General features: G+C 63.4%; 1 protein-coding gene and 1 pseudogene across 3 annotated transcripts in view; both read left to right on the top strand.

The window, feature by feature from the left end:
• The window catches only part of BAHCC1 (BAH domain and coiled-coil containing 1), a 66,421-nt gene extending 48,087 nt beyond the window's left edge, over nt 1-18,334 (top strand). The window contains exons 11-27 of one of the 2 annotated variants that reach the window (XM_050763984.1): nt 3,349-3,551; nt 3,653-3,789; nt 4,400-4,528; nt 7,243-7,366; nt 8,181-8,473; nt 9,300-9,478; nt 9,839-10,140; nt 10,298-10,402; nt 10,555-10,711; nt 10,796-10,910; nt 10,995-11,070; nt 11,237-11,345; nt 12,013-12,132; nt 12,265-12,441; nt 12,625-13,778; nt 14,802-15,038; nt 15,614-18,334. In XM_050763984.1, coding sequence (XP_050619941.1) covers nt 3,349-3,551; nt 3,653-3,789; nt 4,400-4,528; nt 7,243-7,366; nt 8,181-8,473; nt 9,300-9,478; nt 9,839-10,140; nt 10,298-10,402; nt 10,555-10,711; nt 10,796-10,910; nt 10,995-11,070; nt 11,237-11,345; nt 12,013-12,132; nt 12,265-12,441; nt 12,625-13,778; nt 14,802-15,038; nt 15,614-15,820 — 3,824 coding nt within the window. In that variant the 3' untranslated portion in view covers nt 15,821-18,334. Of the gene's footprint in view, nt 1-3,348; nt 3,552-3,652; nt 3,790-4,399; nt 4,529-7,242; nt 7,367-8,180; nt 8,474-9,299; nt 9,479-9,838; nt 10,141-10,297; nt 10,403-10,554; nt 10,712-10,795; nt 10,911-10,994; nt 11,071-11,236; nt 11,346-12,012; nt 12,133-12,264; nt 12,442-12,600; nt 13,779-14,801; nt 15,039-15,613 lie in introns of both variants that reach the window. The other variant, XM_050763983.1, reaches the window with a different exon arrangement.
• Nucleotides 16,563-18,334, top strand: LOC126939126 (uncharacterized; annotated as a pseudogene). Its single transcript, XR_007720307.1, has one exon. The product of XR_007720307.1 is annotated as an uncharacterized LOC126939126 (transcript).
• Nucleotides 18,335-18,609: the final 275 nt, after the last annotated feature.

Genomic DNA, 18,609 nt, shown 5'->3' with positions numbered 1-18,609 from the left:
CTGGGCTCTTCCAGCCACCCAGAGGCCCCAAGGACAGCCGGACAACAGTGGGCGGAGCTAGATCACCTAAGGGCCAGGTCTCTGCTTAACCCACCCCAGCCCTTGGTCTGGGCACTCCCTGCGGTCCAGCGCTCCTGGGAAAGCCCCTGCTTCCTGCCGTCTTCCTTGTGGACCCCGGAGAAAGCCCCAGGGTGGAGGGCGTCCCCCAGCCGGGCACGGTGCCGTGGTTGTTCACAGCACGAACCTGACAGTCCTCAGGGCTTGGCCACTGCTTTCTGGACGCATAAATCTCACCACCACGATCAAGAGAATGTTCTCGAGCAGTGCATTTCCCCAGGGGCCTCTGGTCACCTCTGCTGGACGAGGCTGCTGGCTCGCACCCGGCAGGGGTGTTCCGCGGTGCTGGGAGCTGCCTGCCCTCGGGGGTATCTGGCCCAGAGTCTCTGCCTCTGGGTGGGGCTGTGCAGAGGGTTTGAGGAAGCTTGGAGTCCTGTCAGGGTGGGCTCCACCGGGACCCCCCAGAGGCCCTCCCTTGGTCCTCCAGCCGGCGGTGTATGAGAAGGTAGATAGGGCGAGGTGGAGGCACCTCGGGGCATGGCCTGAGCTGCCGGGGACCCTCACCCGGCAGCATGAGGAGGCGTCAACAGAAAGCAGGTGCCGTGTGTGTGGCCAGAGTGGCCCGTCTGCCTGTGTGAATGCCTGCAGGACAGGAGCCTGTTCACTGCATGAATAATCAGGTGTAGACCATGTGTCCCAGGTGGGGAGCCATGTGGCTTAACCCAGCATGGATCTCATCACACTCTGGCCAGACCAGGTGTCCCAGTCACCAGGGTGTGCAGAGGCAGAGTCAGGGCCAGCTCTGCCCTCCGGGTCTCCACCTCACGGTCCCCTCCTGGGCCCCCACCCTCGCCCCTCCCCTCCCCTTGTCCCAATTAATGGGCAGGTCTGTGCAGCTGCTGGGCTCAGAGCTCAATCCTACAAGTATAGTGACCACTTTGGTTGAAATTAATTAGGAGACTGGTTTTGTCCTGTGCCAGACAGCAGGATTTCAGACAGCAGGATTTCAGACAGCAGGATTTGCAGAGGGGAAAGTGGGGAAAAAGTCCCCAGCATCGGGGCCGGGCGGGCATAGAGCCCCCAGGCCTGGCAGAGCCATCTGGGTGAGGCCATGTGGGGGCCACACGCCTGTAGCCTGCAAGGGCAGGGAAGGCACAGAGAGACCTTCTGGCCAAGTGCAGTGACCCGGAGACCAGGAGACCTGGGGCCTTCAGTGGAAGGGGCCTGCAGATGCATCTTCCCGGCTGCTGATGGCAGCAGCTGCTCAGTCCACCCCCCTCAGCCCTCTCTCCCCTCCCGTTCCCTGTGGACCCTGGACCCAGCAGCCTGAGTGTTCCCATGGTCCCCACCAGATCTGTGCTCTCGGTCCAGAGCTTTGCACCCCAGCATCTGCCCCTCCGAGCTCCTCCTGGCTTCTGAGTAATGACCTCTGGGGATGGATCAACCCTTGGGCTGGGCTTGTGGCCTCCGGGCCCTCCCCTGTACTTGAGGAGGGAACTGGCTGCGCACCGTGGAGCGCCTGCCAGCCGGGGCGTTTGGGTCGATGCCTTTGGTGGAATCTCAGGTGCATCCCCCAGCGGTCAGGCACTGATGTGTCCCATTAGGGATGGGGTTTGCTCTGGTCACCCCGCACTCCTGCCTGTGGCTGAGATCAACCATGTCTAGGGAGCCCAAGTCCGTTAAGTGGAGCATGGGGTTCCGAGGCAGAGACCAGGTTTGGGGTGCTCATTGCTGTGAGGTTATCGTTACTCCTAGGCTTTCCCAGGAGTGCCAGCACCTCTACTCTGACCCCACAGGGGTCCCCCAATTCTCCCACCTTCCTGGCCATAACCACTTACCCCCACCTCAAGCTGTCTGGCCCCTATCTCCTGCTGGATGTCCTTGTGGGATCAGCCCATGGGGGCCCTGTTCCTGGTCTCTGTTGTCAGCCCCCAGGGCTGGGTCCCCCTATTCAGGCCCTGAATCCCCATGCTGGGCCCTCCCCTGCATGATGCCAGCCTCTGCTGGCCCAAGCTCTGACCCCGAGATGGGCCATCCCTTCCCCAGGCCACTCCCTGGGCTGTTGGGCTGCCGCTGTTCCTGCAGTCACTGTGAGGGTAGCTCCCCAGCCCCCGCCCCCAGGTTGAGGTCCCAGAGGATGCGGCCCTGGCAGCCCCTCCCTCCTGACCTGTGCTCAATCCCTGGCCCTCCTGCCTGCAACAGGGCTGGAGTGTGTGGAAAGGGCCTGGCAGAGCCCAGCACTGTGTTCAGAGACGGGGCAGTGGCAGGGGCTTGGTGCTCTGAGGGAGGATGGAGGAATGGTGGGGTCCCCTCTGAGAAGGGTCACAGCAGGTAAGGCTGCATCCAGAAACTCCTGCCGCTGCCCTCCTCACAAGGAATTGAGGGCCTGGGGTCCCAGCTACCCAGGAGGCTGAGGGGAGGGTGCTGGAGCCCAGGAGTTCGAGGTTGCAGTGAGCCGTGATGGAGCCACTGCACTCCAGCCCGGGCAATAAAGCAGGACCCCACTGCACTCCAGCCCGGGCAATAAAGCAGGGCCCTGTCTCAAACCTAAAGGTATCGAAGGGACTTGTCCCCTCCCTCTGCACTGACCGCTGGCCTCCCTGCAGCCACTGCTCCTTAGGTGTCCACACAGGCGAGTAGATGGAAGGACTGATGGGCAGATGGATGGGCAGTGGCACGTCTTAGCTACTGGGGGACACCAGCCTCCACCACCTGGGTTGAATGATGCCCAGGTACTGAAGCCCACAGTTCCAAAGCCATCTCTCCACGTGACTTTGAACTTGGTTAAAGCCACATGGACAGACGTCTGAGGGAACCGCGGGCTTGAGCCACTGAATTGAACTTGGTTGAACTTCAACAGCTTCCATGCTGGAAGCCTCAGTGGCTTTTTGCAGCGCTGCCTGTGTCTCTGAGGGCCCCAGAGCGAGTGTCCCTTCCCAGAGCTGCCGTTCGAAGCAGCGCACCCCCGGTGAGGGGACACACAGGCGTTTCTGTTAGAAGTAGTAACGAGCAGCTTACTTTTACTTAGATGGTTTGGGGCCTGTCTTGCTCTGTGACACGGAGGACCCTGCCACATGGGTCCTCCCAGCTGGCCCGGCCCTACAACCAGCCTGGAACCAAACAGGGGTGCTGGATGCCAACCCTGATGCCCACGTCACTCTTCCCGGCCTCCTGACCCTCATCCTGGTCTTCACGGCTGGGTGGCTTCAGGGGACCACAGCTGATGTCAAGAGCCTGTGAGGGGCAGTGTGTGCCCAGCTGTGCCCATTCTGACCTTCCCATGCCCCACAGAGGAGGAAGAGGACGTGCTAGCCTTCAACCTACAGCACCTGGCCACGCTGGCCACAGCCTGGTCCCTGGTGGAGGCCGCTGGCCTAGACAGCACCACTGCCCCAGCACAGCCACCCACGGCCGACCCCTGTAGCGGCCCCAGGCTCACCCCCCGCATGCAGATCCTGCAGCGCAAGGACACCTGGACCCCCAAGACCAAGCCTGTGAGTAGGGGTCCCAGTGCTCACATTGCCCAATGCATTGCCACACAGCCCCAGCCTGGGCCCTGGCCCGGCTCACAGGCCCCTGTGCCCCTGCCCACCAGGTGTGCCCCCTGAAGGCCGCCATCGACCGGCTGGACACACAAGAGGTGGGGATGCGTGTGCAGCTGGCGGAGCTGCAGCGGCGCTACAAGGAAAAGCAGCGGGAGCTGGCCCGCCTGCAGCGCAGGCACGACCACGAGTACGCCCGGCGTGGTGGGAGGACCTGGGAGGGTCGCTGCACCCCCACCCCTGGGAGGTGTGCACGGTGCTGGGGCCTATGTGGGAACAGGCCAGGACTGAGCTCTGCACCCTGCCTGTGGGCAGACACTGGGGTCTGTCGGGGAGGCCTTCCCAGAGGCAGTGGGGCCCAAGGAGGGAGGCATTCGGCCAGGCGAGACCAAGCAGCAGGACTGGGGGTCTGGAAGAGCCACTCGGCAGAGCCTGGTATGCAGGAGGCCGGCTGCAGGGTGGCGGGTGAGGGGACAGTGGCAGAAAGGGGAGTAGGGAGGACTAGGGGCGCTGGGGGGCCAGGGCAGAAGTCGGAAATTTCTCTGGGGGAGGGGACACCCCGCAGTTGCAACAAGGGCAGGGGCACCGCCTGACCAGTGTGTGTGGATGGTGGGAGGTGGGGGCGGCGGGGGCCCTGGCTGGTCTTGCCTTCTGCTTGAGGGGTCAGGCTCCCCAGGCCAAGTCTGGGCCCCACCTTTCCCCGCACCCAGTAGCCATCTAAGGCCAGTGCCCTCGGCTGGAACCTTGTTGGGGCACTGGATTCTGCATGAGCCTCTGACCATCCCCCTTGTGGCCCCCAGGAGAGACGAGAGCTCGCGGAGCCCTGCGCGGCGGGGGCCTGGCCGGCCGAGGAAGCGCAAACACTCAAGCTCACTGCCTGCCCCACGTCCCACGGGGCCGCTCCCCAGGAGCGATGGCAAGAAAGTCAAGTGAGTCCTGGGCACTGGCATCGCAGGGCACCTGTGGCTGGCCCTGGGCCCTCGAGGCCGGGGCAGCAGGGTCCAGCTCCTCTGAGGCTTCCGGGGCTGCTGGTGCCCCTTCACAGCCACTCTGAAGGCCTGGCCCTGCCCCTCCAAGACCATCGAGAGTGACCAGTGGACAGAGCCCTGCTCCAGACAGGCTTTGCCCAGCTGGCAGCTCCCAGCAGCACCCTGGCCCGGGTCCCCCTCTGGAAGCCACAGCTCCCAGGCCCGGCCACACCGGCTCTGCACACCTGGCTGTGGCATCGTCCCCGCCCGCGCCCCACCCGGCCCCCTGGAGTGTGAGGCGGCATTGCCTGCAGGCCTCTTTATCTGCACTGTATAAAGTCGTTGGTCACGCTGCGGCGCTGCTCACGGCTGCCGGCGCGATGTTATTATCCATTACCCGCCCGGCACAGCCGTTGGTGCACTCCCGGGCCTGGTATAATTGTCCTTCTCGGCTACAAATTGCCTCTCCCGGCAGGCCCATTTGCATAAATCCTCCGAGCTCCTCCAAACACGATTGGCGCGTGCGTGTGCGCACTGCATCAATCCTGATGATTTGGTAATAATAGTTAAATCGGCACTAAATGGTTCCTTCAATTAAGACAGAGGCAAAAAATTAATCTCAGGGTTTTATGTCACAAAACATTAGCAAATGCAGGGAAGGTTATAGGGAGGGGCTGCGTGGCTGTGGGCAGTGGAGGGGTCACCATATGGCAGCCCCCCAGAGCTGCCCCTGCCCTGCCCAGGTGTCTCTTGGGGGGGTCTCCTGGGGTCTCCCTTTGAGAACCGGCCAGCACTGTGGGAGCTGCTGGGCAGGACAGGGCCCCTGGAAGCCAGGGTCTGGCTAGAAGGCAGCAGCCTCGGGACCTCACGGAAACTGAGTCCAGGACCCCTCTTCCTGAGGGTCAGGGCCCCACCTCACCCTTCCACCTCCTGCCCTCACTCATCCAGGCAGTGGTGGCGGAGGCAGTTGGCCCCGGGACGGGCCTTCTACTGTGCAGGAAGTTGGGGAGTGGGGGCCCAGGGGCGTCTTCTGGCCCACGGCTTCCTGCCTGGCCCCTCAGCCCTCAGAAGCCTCCTCGGTGGGCAGGAAGGTGGAAAGGGATGTTCGGCCAGAGCCGGGCAGGGCTCTTTGTCTCCATCTGTGATTCATTTTTTTTTTTTTTTTTTTTTTTTTTTTTTTTTGAGACAGAGTCTCGCTATGTCGCCCAGGGTGGAGTGCAGTGGCCGGATCTCAGCTCACTGCAAGCTCCGCCTCCCGGGTTTTTATGCCATTCTCCTGCCTCAGCCTCCCGAGTAGCTGGGACTACAGGCGCCCGCCACCTCGCCCGGCTAGTTTTTTGTATTTTTTAGTAGAGACGGGGTTTCACCGTGTTAGCCAGGATGGTCTCGAACTCCTGACCTCGTGATCCGCCCGTCTCGGCCTCCCAAAGTGCTGGGATTACAGGCTTGAGCCACTGCGCCCGGCCCTGTGATTCATTTTCATGAGCAGCTGGGGCTCCCTTTGCACCTGTGAGTCAGGGGGTTGAAAGGTGAGAGGCCAAGCCCCCAGCCCCTGTCTAGCCAGGAACAGGCAGAAAGACTCCGCGAGCCTTGGCTTCCCCATGTGAAATGGGGCAGTGGGAGGTTCTGGGGAGAGTGGGTCACCCACACAAGATGGGGAGTCCGGGATGTGGGGGAATCAGGTGGGACCTGTTTGGGGGCATCTGGAGGTAGCTGCTAGGCCCATGTTGGCTGGAGTCGATTTCTGCCCCAGCTCCCAGCCTAGGAGACAGCACAGCTCTGGGGCATGGGGAACACTGAGGCTCGGCCCCAGCAGTGTCCCGGGCTCTATCTGGGAGGGGCTGAGGATGCATAGTTCCGTCCTCAAGACGTGCGTGGAGGACAGGACGGGCTCCTGGGAGGGCCTGAGCCAGGCAGTGGGGTCCCTGGGGACTCGGGGGAAAGCCCAGGCTTCTCTGGACCCTGCCCCGCCCGCCTGCCCCTACCGCCGCCCCTGGTGGGACTCCAGTTGGCGTGTCCTCTTCCAGCTATGGCAGAAATGTGGATGCAGTTCTCACAAACCTGCCTGGTGCCCACCCCACTCCTAAGGGTGGTAGCATCAGGCCCTGAACACCCGCCAAGGGCCGGGCCCAGCCTGCATAAGCCCTGCCTGCCTCAGACTCACAGACGGCGCATGTGCGGCTGTCCCTTGTTCCAGGTGCCAAGGCTGAGGCTGCAGCCCCACTAGAGCCCCAGTAGCAGCAGAGCCCTGGCTCCTGAGTACTGGGCGGCCCCTCAGAGCCCTCAGCGGCCCCAGCCCCTGACACCTGGCCTCTGGGTCACTATAGCTAGGACCAGACAGCACTGCCAGGGTGTTGCTTCCTAGCAGGCTGGAAGGATGGGATTCGGGTAACAGAAGCGTGCCTACTTCCAGTATAGCTTAGTGGGGGGTGGGGTGGATTTGAGGATGCAGGGACTGCTGAGGGCTGGTGGTTGGCAGGCAGAGGGGCTGGCTGGAGGCAGGTGCTGAGGGGAGGTCAGAGCTGGCTCAGCCCCCGGGGCCCCTCACCCTCAGCTCCGTCTGCCTGAGACGTAGGGCCTTTGGAGGAGTGTGACCCACTACAGAGACAGTAGGGGGACAAGGCTGGGGCGGCCAGGACTGCATGTGCCCTGCACCCACCACCCCGTTCCCCCAGGGCGGTGCGGACGAGCCTGGGTCTGCTGTGCGCGGAGCTTCGAGGGGGCAGCGGGGGCGAGCCTGCAAAGAAACGGAGCAAGCTGGAGAGGAGCGTCTACGCGGGCCTGCAGACCGCCTCTGTGGTGAGTGCTGAAGCACCTGCCTGGCCCCAGGGCCCTTCAGGTCCCTTCCTGGGCAGGTAGCAGATAGCGGACTCTCCCCAGCCCTGTGCTGACACCCGTTGCTCAGAACCAAGCGAACCAAGGCTGGGAGCTCTGAGTGCCAACGGCAGGAGGAGGAGCCCGACCCTGTGGGGTGACGTGGGAAGGTCTGACCGGGCGGCCCTGCTGCCACTTGCCCGTGTGTCTCCACCCTCCTCGTCTCACCCTAGCAGGAAAGCAAATGCCGAGGCCACGCTCTGCTCACAGAGACTCCCCGGAGCGAGGCCCTGCCTTTCCTCAGGTGGCCCGGGGCACACTTGGTGTGGCAGGGGCTCCCCCGGCTGCCGGCACCCCTTCCTTCTTGGCACAGCAGATGCTTCCTGCCCTCTCCTCTCCGTGGCCTCGGGGCCGGGTGAGAGGTGGGCCCCAGCGTGCTTCGCCTGTCTGCCCAGGGGGCCGATCCTTCTGTCCAGATGCTGTTTCATCTCTGCCTTGAGAAAAGCTAATGGCCTGGCCCCACAACCCACAGCCACTGGGCCCTCAGCCTCCTCCGTGCCCCCTAAGTGGGGTGGGCAGTTGGTAGGCAGTGGAGTGGGTGGGAGAGGCCCAAGCGTAGGCTCCAGGGGCAGGCCCCGTGTCTCTGAGCCAGACATCCCTTCACTGCCTGTGGATCGAGGGCAGGGACCTGGGAGGTACCAGTTCTGAGCCGGGCATCAACAGAGAGGCACCTAACCACCCAGGGGCTGCGGTTTGCAGAGGGCGCCCTGAGAGTGCAGCTGCCCCTCCCTGTTCACAGGAGAAGGCACAGTGTAAGAAGAGCGGCTGCCCGGGCGGGCTGGCACCCTCTGTGGCCCACAGGGTGGCCCAGCTGAAGCCCACGGTCAAGAGCAAAGGGCTGCCCGCAGGCCTCAGCTCTTTCCAGCAGAAGGAGGCCACCCCCGGGGGGCGCATCCGGGAGAAGCTGTCCCGAGCCAAGAGTGCCAAGGTGTCTGGGGCCACGCGGCACCCACAGCCCAAGGGCCACAGCAGCCGGGAGACACCCAGGTGCCCAGCCCAGCCCTCCGTGGCTGCGTCCCGGGAGGCAGGCAAGTTGCTGGCGTGAGTGGCCACTGCCAGGAGCCCCGGTCATGGTCACTGGGGGGCTGGAGGAGGGGGCGGCAGGTTCACGGCCACCACCAGGGCTGGGTCAGGGCTCGTGGGGTGTGACAGGTCCAAGGAGACCTTCTCACTAGACAGGCTGGGGAAGAAGGCGAATGTCTCATAGAAGGAGACCCCCATCCGCAAGGCAAGCTCAGTGGCTCTCGGTGTGCCTCACTCCCATGTCGGGGCCGGAGGGGAAGGAAGGACGCCCCCTGGAAGCATCCAGGTTAAAAATAGCCCTCCCAGCAGCCCCAGCCCTTGCGACTGTAGTGTCCGGCTGGGCTGACCCTGAGGCGTTATCTGACCCCCCAGCAAACACGTGTGTCCAGAAACAGGAGCCTAGAAAAATAGAAGCTTCCTTTCTCCCGCCAGCCCCTTCCCCCAAGGTCTCAGAAGCCTGAGAAAGAACAAAGGGAGGGCTGCTTGGGGCTGGGGGAGGGGCAGAGGGCCATCTGGGCGGGTGGGGGACAGCAGAAAGAGGGGAAGGGACTTCCTGGGGAGGGGGCACCAGCCCTGCCAGGCAGGTGCCCCATTGCCCAGGGTATAAAGAAAAAATCCCGTGTCCCCACACCCATACAAATCCCTTCAGGCTGGAGGCCAGGACCTCAGGCACCTGCCCCCAAAGCAGCCCCACAGAGCAGCCCAGAGGGCGACAGTGACTGGTTCCACTCACAGCCCCGCCATAACCGCATGCCCAGAGGGTCATCTCCCCCACCTCTCAATGGCACAGCTTAACATCAAGTCATCGGGACCCCTCTGCCTCTCTCCCAGGCAGTGGCTATGACAGTGAGGACTGTGAGGGTCTCCTGGGGACAGAGGCACCACCCAGGGAGGCAGGGCTGCTGCTGCGTGCCGGGGCCAGTGTGGCCGTGCTGGGGCCCTCGCCCTCCTCTGTGGTCAAGATGGAGGCTAACCAGAAGGCCAAGAAAAAGAAGGAGAGGCAGGGGTTGCTAGGTAACCAGGAGGGAGGGCAGGAAATGCTAGATAACCAGGAGGGAGGGCAGGGGTTGCTGGGTAACCAGGAGGGAGGGCAGGGGTTGCTGGGTAACCAGGAGGGAGGGCAGGGGTTGCTGGGTAACCAGGAGGGAGGGCAGGGGTTGCTGGGTAACCAGGAGGGAGGGCAGGGGTTGCTGGGTAACCAGGAGGGAGGGCAGGGGTTGCTGGGTAACCAGGAGGGAGGGCAGGGGTTGCTGGGTAACCAGGAGGGAGGGCAGGGGTTGCTGGGTAACCAGGAGGGAGAACAGGTACAGTCAGCCCAACCAGCCAGGTCTCCAGGATGGGGATCCCTGCGACGGTCTTCCCTCCCTCCCCCAGGGGCCTGTCGCCTGTCCAGCCCTGAAAGTGAGGTCAAGATCAAGAGGCGGTCAGTGAAGGCCAAGGTGGGCACCACCCTGGAGCGGGCCTCAGGGCAGAGGCCCCCAGGTGCGCTGGGCAAGAAGAAAGCCAAGGGCAAGGCCAAGGGCGGCCTGCGGGCAGAGCCACGGTCCACCCCTAGCAGGGACACCCTCTTCAGCCCCTCTCGGGCCTTCACCTGCCGTGAGGAGGGCAGCCAGCTGGCCAGCGAGCGCCTCAAGAGGGCCACGCGCAAGGGCACGGTGCTGCAGCCAGTGCTGCGGGTGAGGCTGGGCTCTGGGGTGCTGGGCCAAGAGGGTTGGTGCTTGTGAGGAAAAGCCTTCCCTGCCCTCCCCCACATGCCGGCCCCTGAGCCCTGGGTCAGCCCCAGGCTGTCCCACCACCCTCGGCTCAGCCCCTTCTCTGCCTGCCCATGCACAGCGGAAGAACGGGGCCCTGTCCATCACACTGGCTGCACGCAATGCCAAGGCCATCCTGGGGAAGGGCCGGAAGCTGAGCAAGGTGAAGCGCAAGGCCGGCAAGCAGGTAGCAGCGCCCCCAACCCTGGGAGCCCACTGTGCACTCACCTGTACCCCACCCAAGCCTGACCCCTCTGGCCCCCCCAACCCTGGGAGCCCACTGTGCACTCACCTGCACCCCGCCCACACCCACCTAAGCCTGACCCCTCTGGCCCCCAGGGCAAGGGCCGGGCCGTGAGCCGGCTGCTGGAAAGCTTCGCTGTGGAGGACGACTTTGAGTTTGACGACAACAGCAGCTTCTCAGAAGAGGAGGAGGACGAGGAGGAAGAGGAGGAGGACAGCGGCCCCCTGAGCGCAGAGCAGAGTGCCGCCCTGGGTGAGCGGGGCCAGAAAAGGCGCCAGCCGCCTGGGGAGGGACAGTGGGTAGGCCATGCTGGCTGCTGACACCCTGTGCCCACAGCGCGCTCATGTGCCATCCACAAGGAGGACCTGCGGGACGGGCTGCCCGTGCTCATCCCCAAGGAAGACAGCCTGCTGTACGCGGGCAGCGTCAGGACCCTGCAGCCACCCGACATGTGAGGCCTGGGCACGGTGGGGCAGGGCAGGGGCCTGGAGGGCAACTGAGACCCATGACGCCTCACGCTCTCCAATGCCCCCAGCTATAGCATCGTCATCGAGGGTGAGCGGGGCAACCGGCAGAGGATCTACTCGCTGGAGCAGCTGCTGCAGGAAGCGGTGAGGACCGGGCTCGCCTGCCCTGGGAAGGTGCCTGGCTGACTCGCCCCAGGACAAAGGAAGGCCTTAGCCTGGCCCACAGCCACTCCCGGGCCCAGGAACCAGGCTCTCGGGCAACCCTGGGCCGGACCCCACCTGCTCACAGCCGCCGCCCGCGTTCCTGCAGGTTCTTGACGTGCGGCCACAATCCAGCCGTTACCTCCCGCCCGGCACACGGGTCTGCGCCTACTGGAGCCAGAAGTCTCGATGTCTGTACCCGGGCAACGTGGTCCGGGGTAAGCTATACCCAAGGCGGGAGCTGGGGCAGGCCCTTCTGAGACCCACAGGCTCGTGTCTGGCCCCAACAGCCTGACTTCCGAGGCTGGCGAGGGCAGAACCAGCTCTCTGCTTAGACAGAGTACGACAATAAAATGAGCTCCCCAGGCGCCATGAAAAAGCACAGGGTGTGTGGGGAGGGAGGGAGGGGGCTCCGGCCTCCAGCCAAGCAGAGAGGGCCCAGCAGGAAGGGACCCAGAGCACTGCTGCTGGGGGTCACAGAGTACATCAGGGGCACCAGCTCCCCTGGGCAAAACCGGCTGACTACAGGCAGGGCATGTAGGTCCCTAGGGTGAAAGGCGCAAAGACCCCACAGGCAAGTGGTCAGGCAGGTGGGAGGTGCCGCCAGGAGGGACTCGGCTGGGAGGTGGGCACGTGGGCATCAGCACGTGTGGGGAGGTCAGGTTCCGGTCGGGGTGGGGTGACGGTGGCATCGCACGGGAGGCACTGCAGGAGTCGGAGAGGAGGCCCCGGCTCCCAGGCTGCAGGGCGGCTCCACCCTCCGTGTGGTCAAGGAGAACCCTGGAGCCCTCCCCTCACCCTCCCGACCGGCCTCGGCAGCCCCGCCTCCTTGTTTCGGGCACCTGCTGGGGGTTCCAGCCACAAGCTCAGGTGTGCCGTCCACAGGGGCCTCCGGTGACGAAGATGAGGACCTGGACTCGGTAGTGGTGGAATTTGACGATGGGGACACCGGCCACATCGCTGTCTCCAATGTCAGGCTGCTGCCGCCTGACTTCAAGATCCAGTGTGAGCCCGGGACCTGCGTGGGGCAGGGCTCTGCCTGGGCTCCACTGTGTCCAGACAGGCTCCCAAGGAAGGGTTGGGGTGGCAGTACCCCACAGCCATGGCACTGAAGCCCTTGGCCCATGCTGTCCACAGGCACAGAGCCCTCTCCAGCCCTGCTAGTGTCTAGCAGCTGCCGGAGGACCAAGAAGGCATCCAGCGAGGCGCCCCCGCCCAGTGAAGCCACCACCCCCAGCCTGTCCCCCAAAGCACAGGATGGCCCCGAAGCTTTGAAGACACCCGGGAAGAAATCCATTAGCAAAGACAAAGCTGGTATTTTGCTGGACTTCCCAGAACCCAGATGGGGGAAGGCATCCTCTGGGGGCTGGGGGAACGAGGAGACCCATGGGGCAGGCAGGGTCCAGGGAGTGGCAGGTGGAGGCAGTTTTGTGGGCCCAGCTGGGGCTGACTCCGCTGGGCTTTTGCCCTCAGGTAAAGCCGAACTCCTAACCTCAGGTGCCAAATCCCCCACGGGGGCCTCCGACCACTTCCTGGGCCGCCGTGGCAGCCCCTTGCTGAGCTGGTCCGCAGTGGCGCAGACCAAGCGGAAGGCAGCGGCAGCGGCCAGCAAGGGGCCGGGGGTGCTGCAGAACCTCTTCCAGCTCAACGGCAGCAGCAAGAAGCTGCGGGCCCGCGAGGCCCTGTTCCCCGTGCACAGCATGGCTACACCCGTGTTCGGCAACGGCTTCCGCGCTGACTCCTTCAGCAGCCTGGCCAGCTCCTACGCGCCCTTCGTCGGGGGGACCGGGCCGGGCCTCCCCGGGGGAGCCCACAAGCTGCTTCGGGCCAAGAAGGCCGAGAGGGTGGAGGCCGAGAAGGGTGGGCGGCGGCGGGCCGGCGGCGAGTTCCTGGTCAAGCTGGACCATGAGGGTGTGACCTCCCCCAAGAACAAAACCTGCAGGGCGCTGCTCATGGGGGACAAGGACTTTGGCCCCAAGCTCGGGCGGCCCCTGCCCAGCCCCAGCTATGCGCACCCGGCCCTCGTGGGCAAGGACAAGAAGGGGCGGGCGCCCATCCCCCCGCTGTCCATGGGGCTGGCACTGCGCAAGTACGCGGGCCAGGCGGAATTCCCACTGCCCTACGACAGCGACTGCCACAGCTCCTTCTCGGACGAGGACGAGGACGGGCCGGGGCTGGCGGCCGGTGTGCCCTCCCGCTTCCTCGCCCGCCTGTCCGTGTCCTCCTCCTCCTCCGGCTCGTCCACCTCCTCCTCCTCAGGCTCTATGTCCACCTCCAGCCTCTGCTCCTCTGACAACGAGGACTCATCCTACAGCTCAGACGACGAGAACCCAGCCCTGCTGCTGCAGACCTGCCTCACCCACCCCGTGCCCACCCTCCTGGCCCAGCCCGAGGCCCTGCGCTCCAAGGGCGGCGGCCCTCACGCGCACGCCCAGCGCTGCTTCCTGTCCAGGGCCACGGTGGCTGGCAGCGGTGCGGGCTCAGGCCCCAGCAGCAGCAAATCCAAGCTCAAGCGCAAAGAGGCCCTGAGCTTCTCCAAAGCCAAAGAGCTCTCCCGGAGGCAGCGGCTGCCCTCCGTGGAAAACCGGCCAAAGATCTCAGCCTTCCTGCCCGTCCGGCAGCTCTGGAAGTGGTCGGGGAACCCCACACAGGTAGGTCTCCAGAGGGTGGCAGGAGGAGTTCCGTGTTCCCCAGGAAACCAGGGCGGGCTCACGCACCCCTGCTGCCCTTCCTCTCCTTTTTGCATCTTCCTACTTGATTTCAAGTTAAAAAATGTGGAAAACTCGGGGCCGGGCGCGGTGGCTCAAGCCTGTAATCCCAGCACTTTGGGAGGCCGAGATGGGCGGATCACGAGGTCAGGAGATCGAGACCATCCTGGCTAACACGGTGAAACCCCGTCTCTACTAAAAAAATACAAAAACTAGCCGGGCGAGGTGGCAGGTGCCTGTAGTCCCAGCTACTGGAGAGGCTGAGGCAGGAGAATGGCGTAAACCCGGGAGGCGGAGCTTACAGTGAGCTGAGATCCGGCCACTGCACTCCAGCCTGGGCGACACAGCGAGACTCCATCTCAAAAAAAAAAAAAAAAAAAAAAAAAAATGTGGAAAACTCAAGGGAAGAACAAAAACCCATCCATGACCCAGTGAGGCAGACAGCTACTTCCGCGGGCCCCTTGCTGGAGCCCACGGCCTGCGTGACGGTGGAAACGACTTCACGTCGGCGCCGGGCCCGAGCTGCACTCCACATGTTATGGCCTCACTGTTCCACGTCAATAGTGGCACGGCCAGCTGGAGAGCTGTGGATCTCCGCGCTCAGATGCCAGCGTCTGTCCTCGCCAGGGCACTGCTCGGGGATGCACAGGGCCGCTCGTGGGTCTTTTGCCCTCGTAAATAACACTGTGGTGAACGTCTCGTCCACGCCTCCCTGCCCCAGGTCCAGTGTCCAGATGTCATGACTCCGTGTGCAGGCTGAGTGGAGGCGCGGCCCCTGCTCCGGATCCATGGCTGCCATGGCCTTCAGCCGCGGTGCTGCCGCTTCCCGTCCTTGCGGGCGCCCCGCACACTCACACTCTCAAACTCAGACTCACACACCCACACCACGCCCTCCAGGCCTCCTGGCCGCCGCCTGTCCCCCCTGCCCCTGGCTTCTCAGAGCCACCCTGCCCATGTCCCCCACAGCGGCGTGGCATGAAGGGGAAGGCCCGGAAGCTGTTCTACAAGGCCATCGTGCGGGGCGAGGAGACTCTGCGTGTTGGGGACTGCGCCGTCTTCCTGTCAGCTGGCCGGCCCAACCTCCCCTACATCGGCCGCATCGAGAGCATGTGGGAGTCCTGGGGCAGCAACATGGTGGTCAAGGTCAAGTGGTTCTACCACCCCGAGGAGACCAAGCTGGGCAAGAGGCAGTGCGACGGCAAGGTGAGGCCCAGGCAGGTGCGGGGCCCAGCCCCCCTCGGGGCCCCGGGGAGGGGGCACGACAGCAGCCAGCGCTGTGCTCCAACACAGGGCACCTGGCCCCACCACACATCTCCCACTCAGCAGGTCCCACGGCCCCGCGGGGAGCCACACAGCCTGTAGCCATGCCCTAGAGCAGGGCCCCCGGGTCCCTCCCCACTGTCGGGGTCTGTGGCCCATGGCAGTGCTCAGCATCCGGCAGGCCCAGTTCACTCCTGGGATGTGTAGCAGCCCCCACCCCGTGGGTCCTCCCTGCCTGCGATGCCAGCCCAGGACAGAAATTGCCCTTAGCACACCCTCTGCTCCTCCCTGAGAAGAAGCCGTTTTCCAGACCATGGGACGTGTCCATCTTCCAGGGAAATTAGTATTTCTCTGACTCCGACAGTCCCCAGAGGGTCCCCAGCAGGCTCCTCGGGCTCTGGACTGGTTGCCCTGTTCCGGTCACACAGTTGGAGGCCCGTCCGGTGACCCTTACAGAGCATGGGGGGGCAGGGGTCTTTCCTGGCCGGCCGCTGACGCCCCGCACGCCTCGCCCGCAGAACGCACTGTACCAGTCCTGCCATGAGGATGAGAACGACGTGCAGACCATCTCCCACAAGTGCCAGGTTGTGGCGCGTGAGCAGTACGAGCAGATGGCCCGGAGCCGCAAGTGCCAGGACCGGCAGGACCTCTACTACCTGGCGGGCACCTACGACCCCACCACCGGGCGCCTGGTGACAGCCGATGGCGTGCCCATCCTATGCTGAGCCGCCCACCGCAGATGCCTCCCACCTGTGCCAGGGACCCTGTGTGCGGAGCCTGGCATCAGCCAAGCCGCCGGGCAGGAGGCAGCCCCAGCCTCCCAGGGGCGAGTCTGAGCAAATATGCAAAAGCCCACAGGGCAAGACCAGGCTTTCTTAGGTTTTCCCTGGAAACAGTGTTCCAGGTGTCGGAACCCAGTCGCGTCCCATCCGCTGCGGAGGGTCGGGCTGTGGCCCTGATGGGTCCCTGGCCCGCCCCGCCCACAGCACCCTCCGTTTCCCGCACCGGCAGTTCACGGGAGATTCGAATCCAAGCCATATTCCCTAGTACCTCCGACTGTCTCCCACCAGGGAAAGCAGAAATCAGGTGTGTTGTCTATTTATTTCTCTATGTAAATATTGTATTTCTGCGGGGAAGTTTTATGGAAAAATGTGGAAAAGGGTTTTTCCCCATCCGCGTGACAAGGTGTGTGTGAGCGCATGTGTGTGTGTGCTTGTGTGTGGCCATTTTTGTCCTGGGGTTTCCTTTGGAAATGCACTGTTCTCAGCCCAGCTGGGTTCCAATGGGGGCGCCTGGGACGACAGAGGCAGCTCGGGGCGGGGGGCAGAGGCCACGGGAGGGTCAGGTGGGACCCTTGGTGGCACCCTCCAATCTCTTGGGGGGACAACCGTGTAAGATGAAAGTCAGTCGAGTTTATTTGCTTTCAGTGCGTCTCCTAGAAAAGACGTGTTAGAGCAGGGGGTGGTGATGAGGGGCCTGTAGGGAAAGAAGAATTCAAGAGGCAAAGCCCAGACCAGGGAGTGTGACAGCAGCCGTGTGCATCTCACCTCTGTTCAAAACAAGACAAAGACGAACAAATATTTTAAAGTATTGATAAGAAAAAGCGATGTTTGGATTGTATTTCCTGAATCATACTCCAACTTATATCTGATTTCTGTTTCCGGGGCCAGTTGGTCTGAGGCTGAGGAGTCTGGCCTCCACCCAGAGCAGGGAGGGGCTGGCCCCTCACCCCCCTCACCCTCGCCGCCCTGGCACACTCAGGAAGCAAGGCCCAGCTCTGAGCCCTCCTCACCCCTGGGGTCTTAACTTTCCTGAAAGTAGCAGGTGCCACGTGAAGGGGCAGCTTGGCCAGGATCCTGAACTGGGCAGGGCTCTGGGCCTACGAGGGCAGGTTCACAGTCCAGCCAGATTGTCTCCTCACCCCCAGCAGAGTGCATGCAAAAGACACCCCTTTTCCCACCCACGTTATCGACGCCCCCAAACCCCTGGCCTGCTGGGTAGATGGTGGTGAGGCCAGGCCAGCAGTGCTGTGACCAAGGGAGAAGAAAATAAAATGCAGACTCTGCCCCACGGCCCACCCCAAGCAGGGGAAGGCCCCTTCCTGGGCCCCCTTTTCCACCAGCCGAATCTGCCTGGCCCTCGGACGCCTCTGCCTGCCCCAACGCCTTTAGAGGTTTCTTGGTCTTTTCAGTGCCACTCGGTGGGGCAGATGGCCTGATGGGCGTGCTCGGGGCATAGAATAAGGGTCCCTCTGACCACCCGAACCCACATCCTGGCCCCAGGTGCAAGGAGCACCCCTCGGGGGCTCTACCCCAGTATCCCAGGAGAATTCACACCCCTCCCTTTCTCCCACAGCCAAGGATACATAGGGCTGCCTGGACCTGAGCCTGACAGCCTTCAGCTTCAGAAATGCATGGGGGACCACGTACTCCCCATGTCCTCCCACACCAAGGTTCCCCTGGCCCCACGGGAGCTTCAGGAAAGCCCCCCCAAGTTAGCCGCTGCTCTAGGACAAGCTCTGTGTCACCCACACACCACAGGCCTCGGAAGCAGGGGTGCTGGCGGGTGCCCTGCGCTCCAATCCCAGGTCCCCTTGGCCCCCCTATTTTTCTTGGGCCCATTAGGGCCTGTTTCTCACCTGCTGGGCGGACCCCCTGAAGGGCCATTCCCAGAGGCTCCCCAGGAAGCTCAAGGCTGGGGGCTTACGTTGTGGTCAGGGGTCCCTGCCCCCAGCCCCCCGCTCCCACCCCCGAGCCTAGCCTTTGTCTCACATGAGTGCAATATTTCATTCCCGGTGGTTGTCTGGGGAGGTGGTTGTACGAGGTCCTGCTCGAGGCTCGGGGATCAGAACAATGTCAAGTGAAGAGAAACACACTGGGGGTACGCCGAGCCACTGGAGTTCCAGGGAAGGCTGAGGAGGGCGCGGCCACCTCATCCTCGTCCCGCTTCTGCTGGGTTCCGCTTTGTCCCTTGTTTTTTTCTTTTTTTCCTTTCTGTGTGCGTGCGATTGGTGTGGCCCCTCCCCTCTCGCCGTGCTTAACGTGACGAAAGCACGATTCCTGTAAATGTGTAAACTAAGGGGATGGTTGGGTTTTTTTTTTCAATGTAAACACTAAAAACAAAATGGACAAAAAAACACACAAAGGTTTTATGAACAGCAGACTATGTAAAGGCATTTTAGTATCAAATTTTTTATTGATAACTTGCTTAAGAATAAATATATGGACTATTGTACAGGTTTTCGGGGGTCCAGGGTCCTGTGTCCCACGGTACTCCTGGGGGGGCCAGGGCTCCAGGGGCTCAGCAGAAGCCTCTCGTTCCCAGAGCTGGGGCTTCTGGACCAGGCCTCCCCACTGCCCCCTGTGTAGCCCCTCAGGGCACTGAGCCTCAGGCCAGGAAAGGGTCATGTGACTGGAATGGGGTTAGGGTGGTCTTAGGGGCGGGGTCCCTCCAGCCTGAGCCAGAGTCCGGGGCCAGAGTAGGTTCCGCTGGAGAGGACAAGGGCAAGAGCAGT

The sequence above is a fragment of the Macaca thibetana genome, chromosome 16, assembly GCF_024542745.1.
Source record: "Macaca thibetana thibetana isolate TM-01 chromosome 16, ASM2454274v1, whole genome shotgun sequence".
NCBI lineage: Eukaryota > Metazoa > Chordata > Mammalia > Primates > Cercopithecidae > Macaca > Macaca thibetana.
Note: the sequence above shows the minus strand (reverse complement) of the source record. Positions and strands in the feature narration are given on the sequence as shown.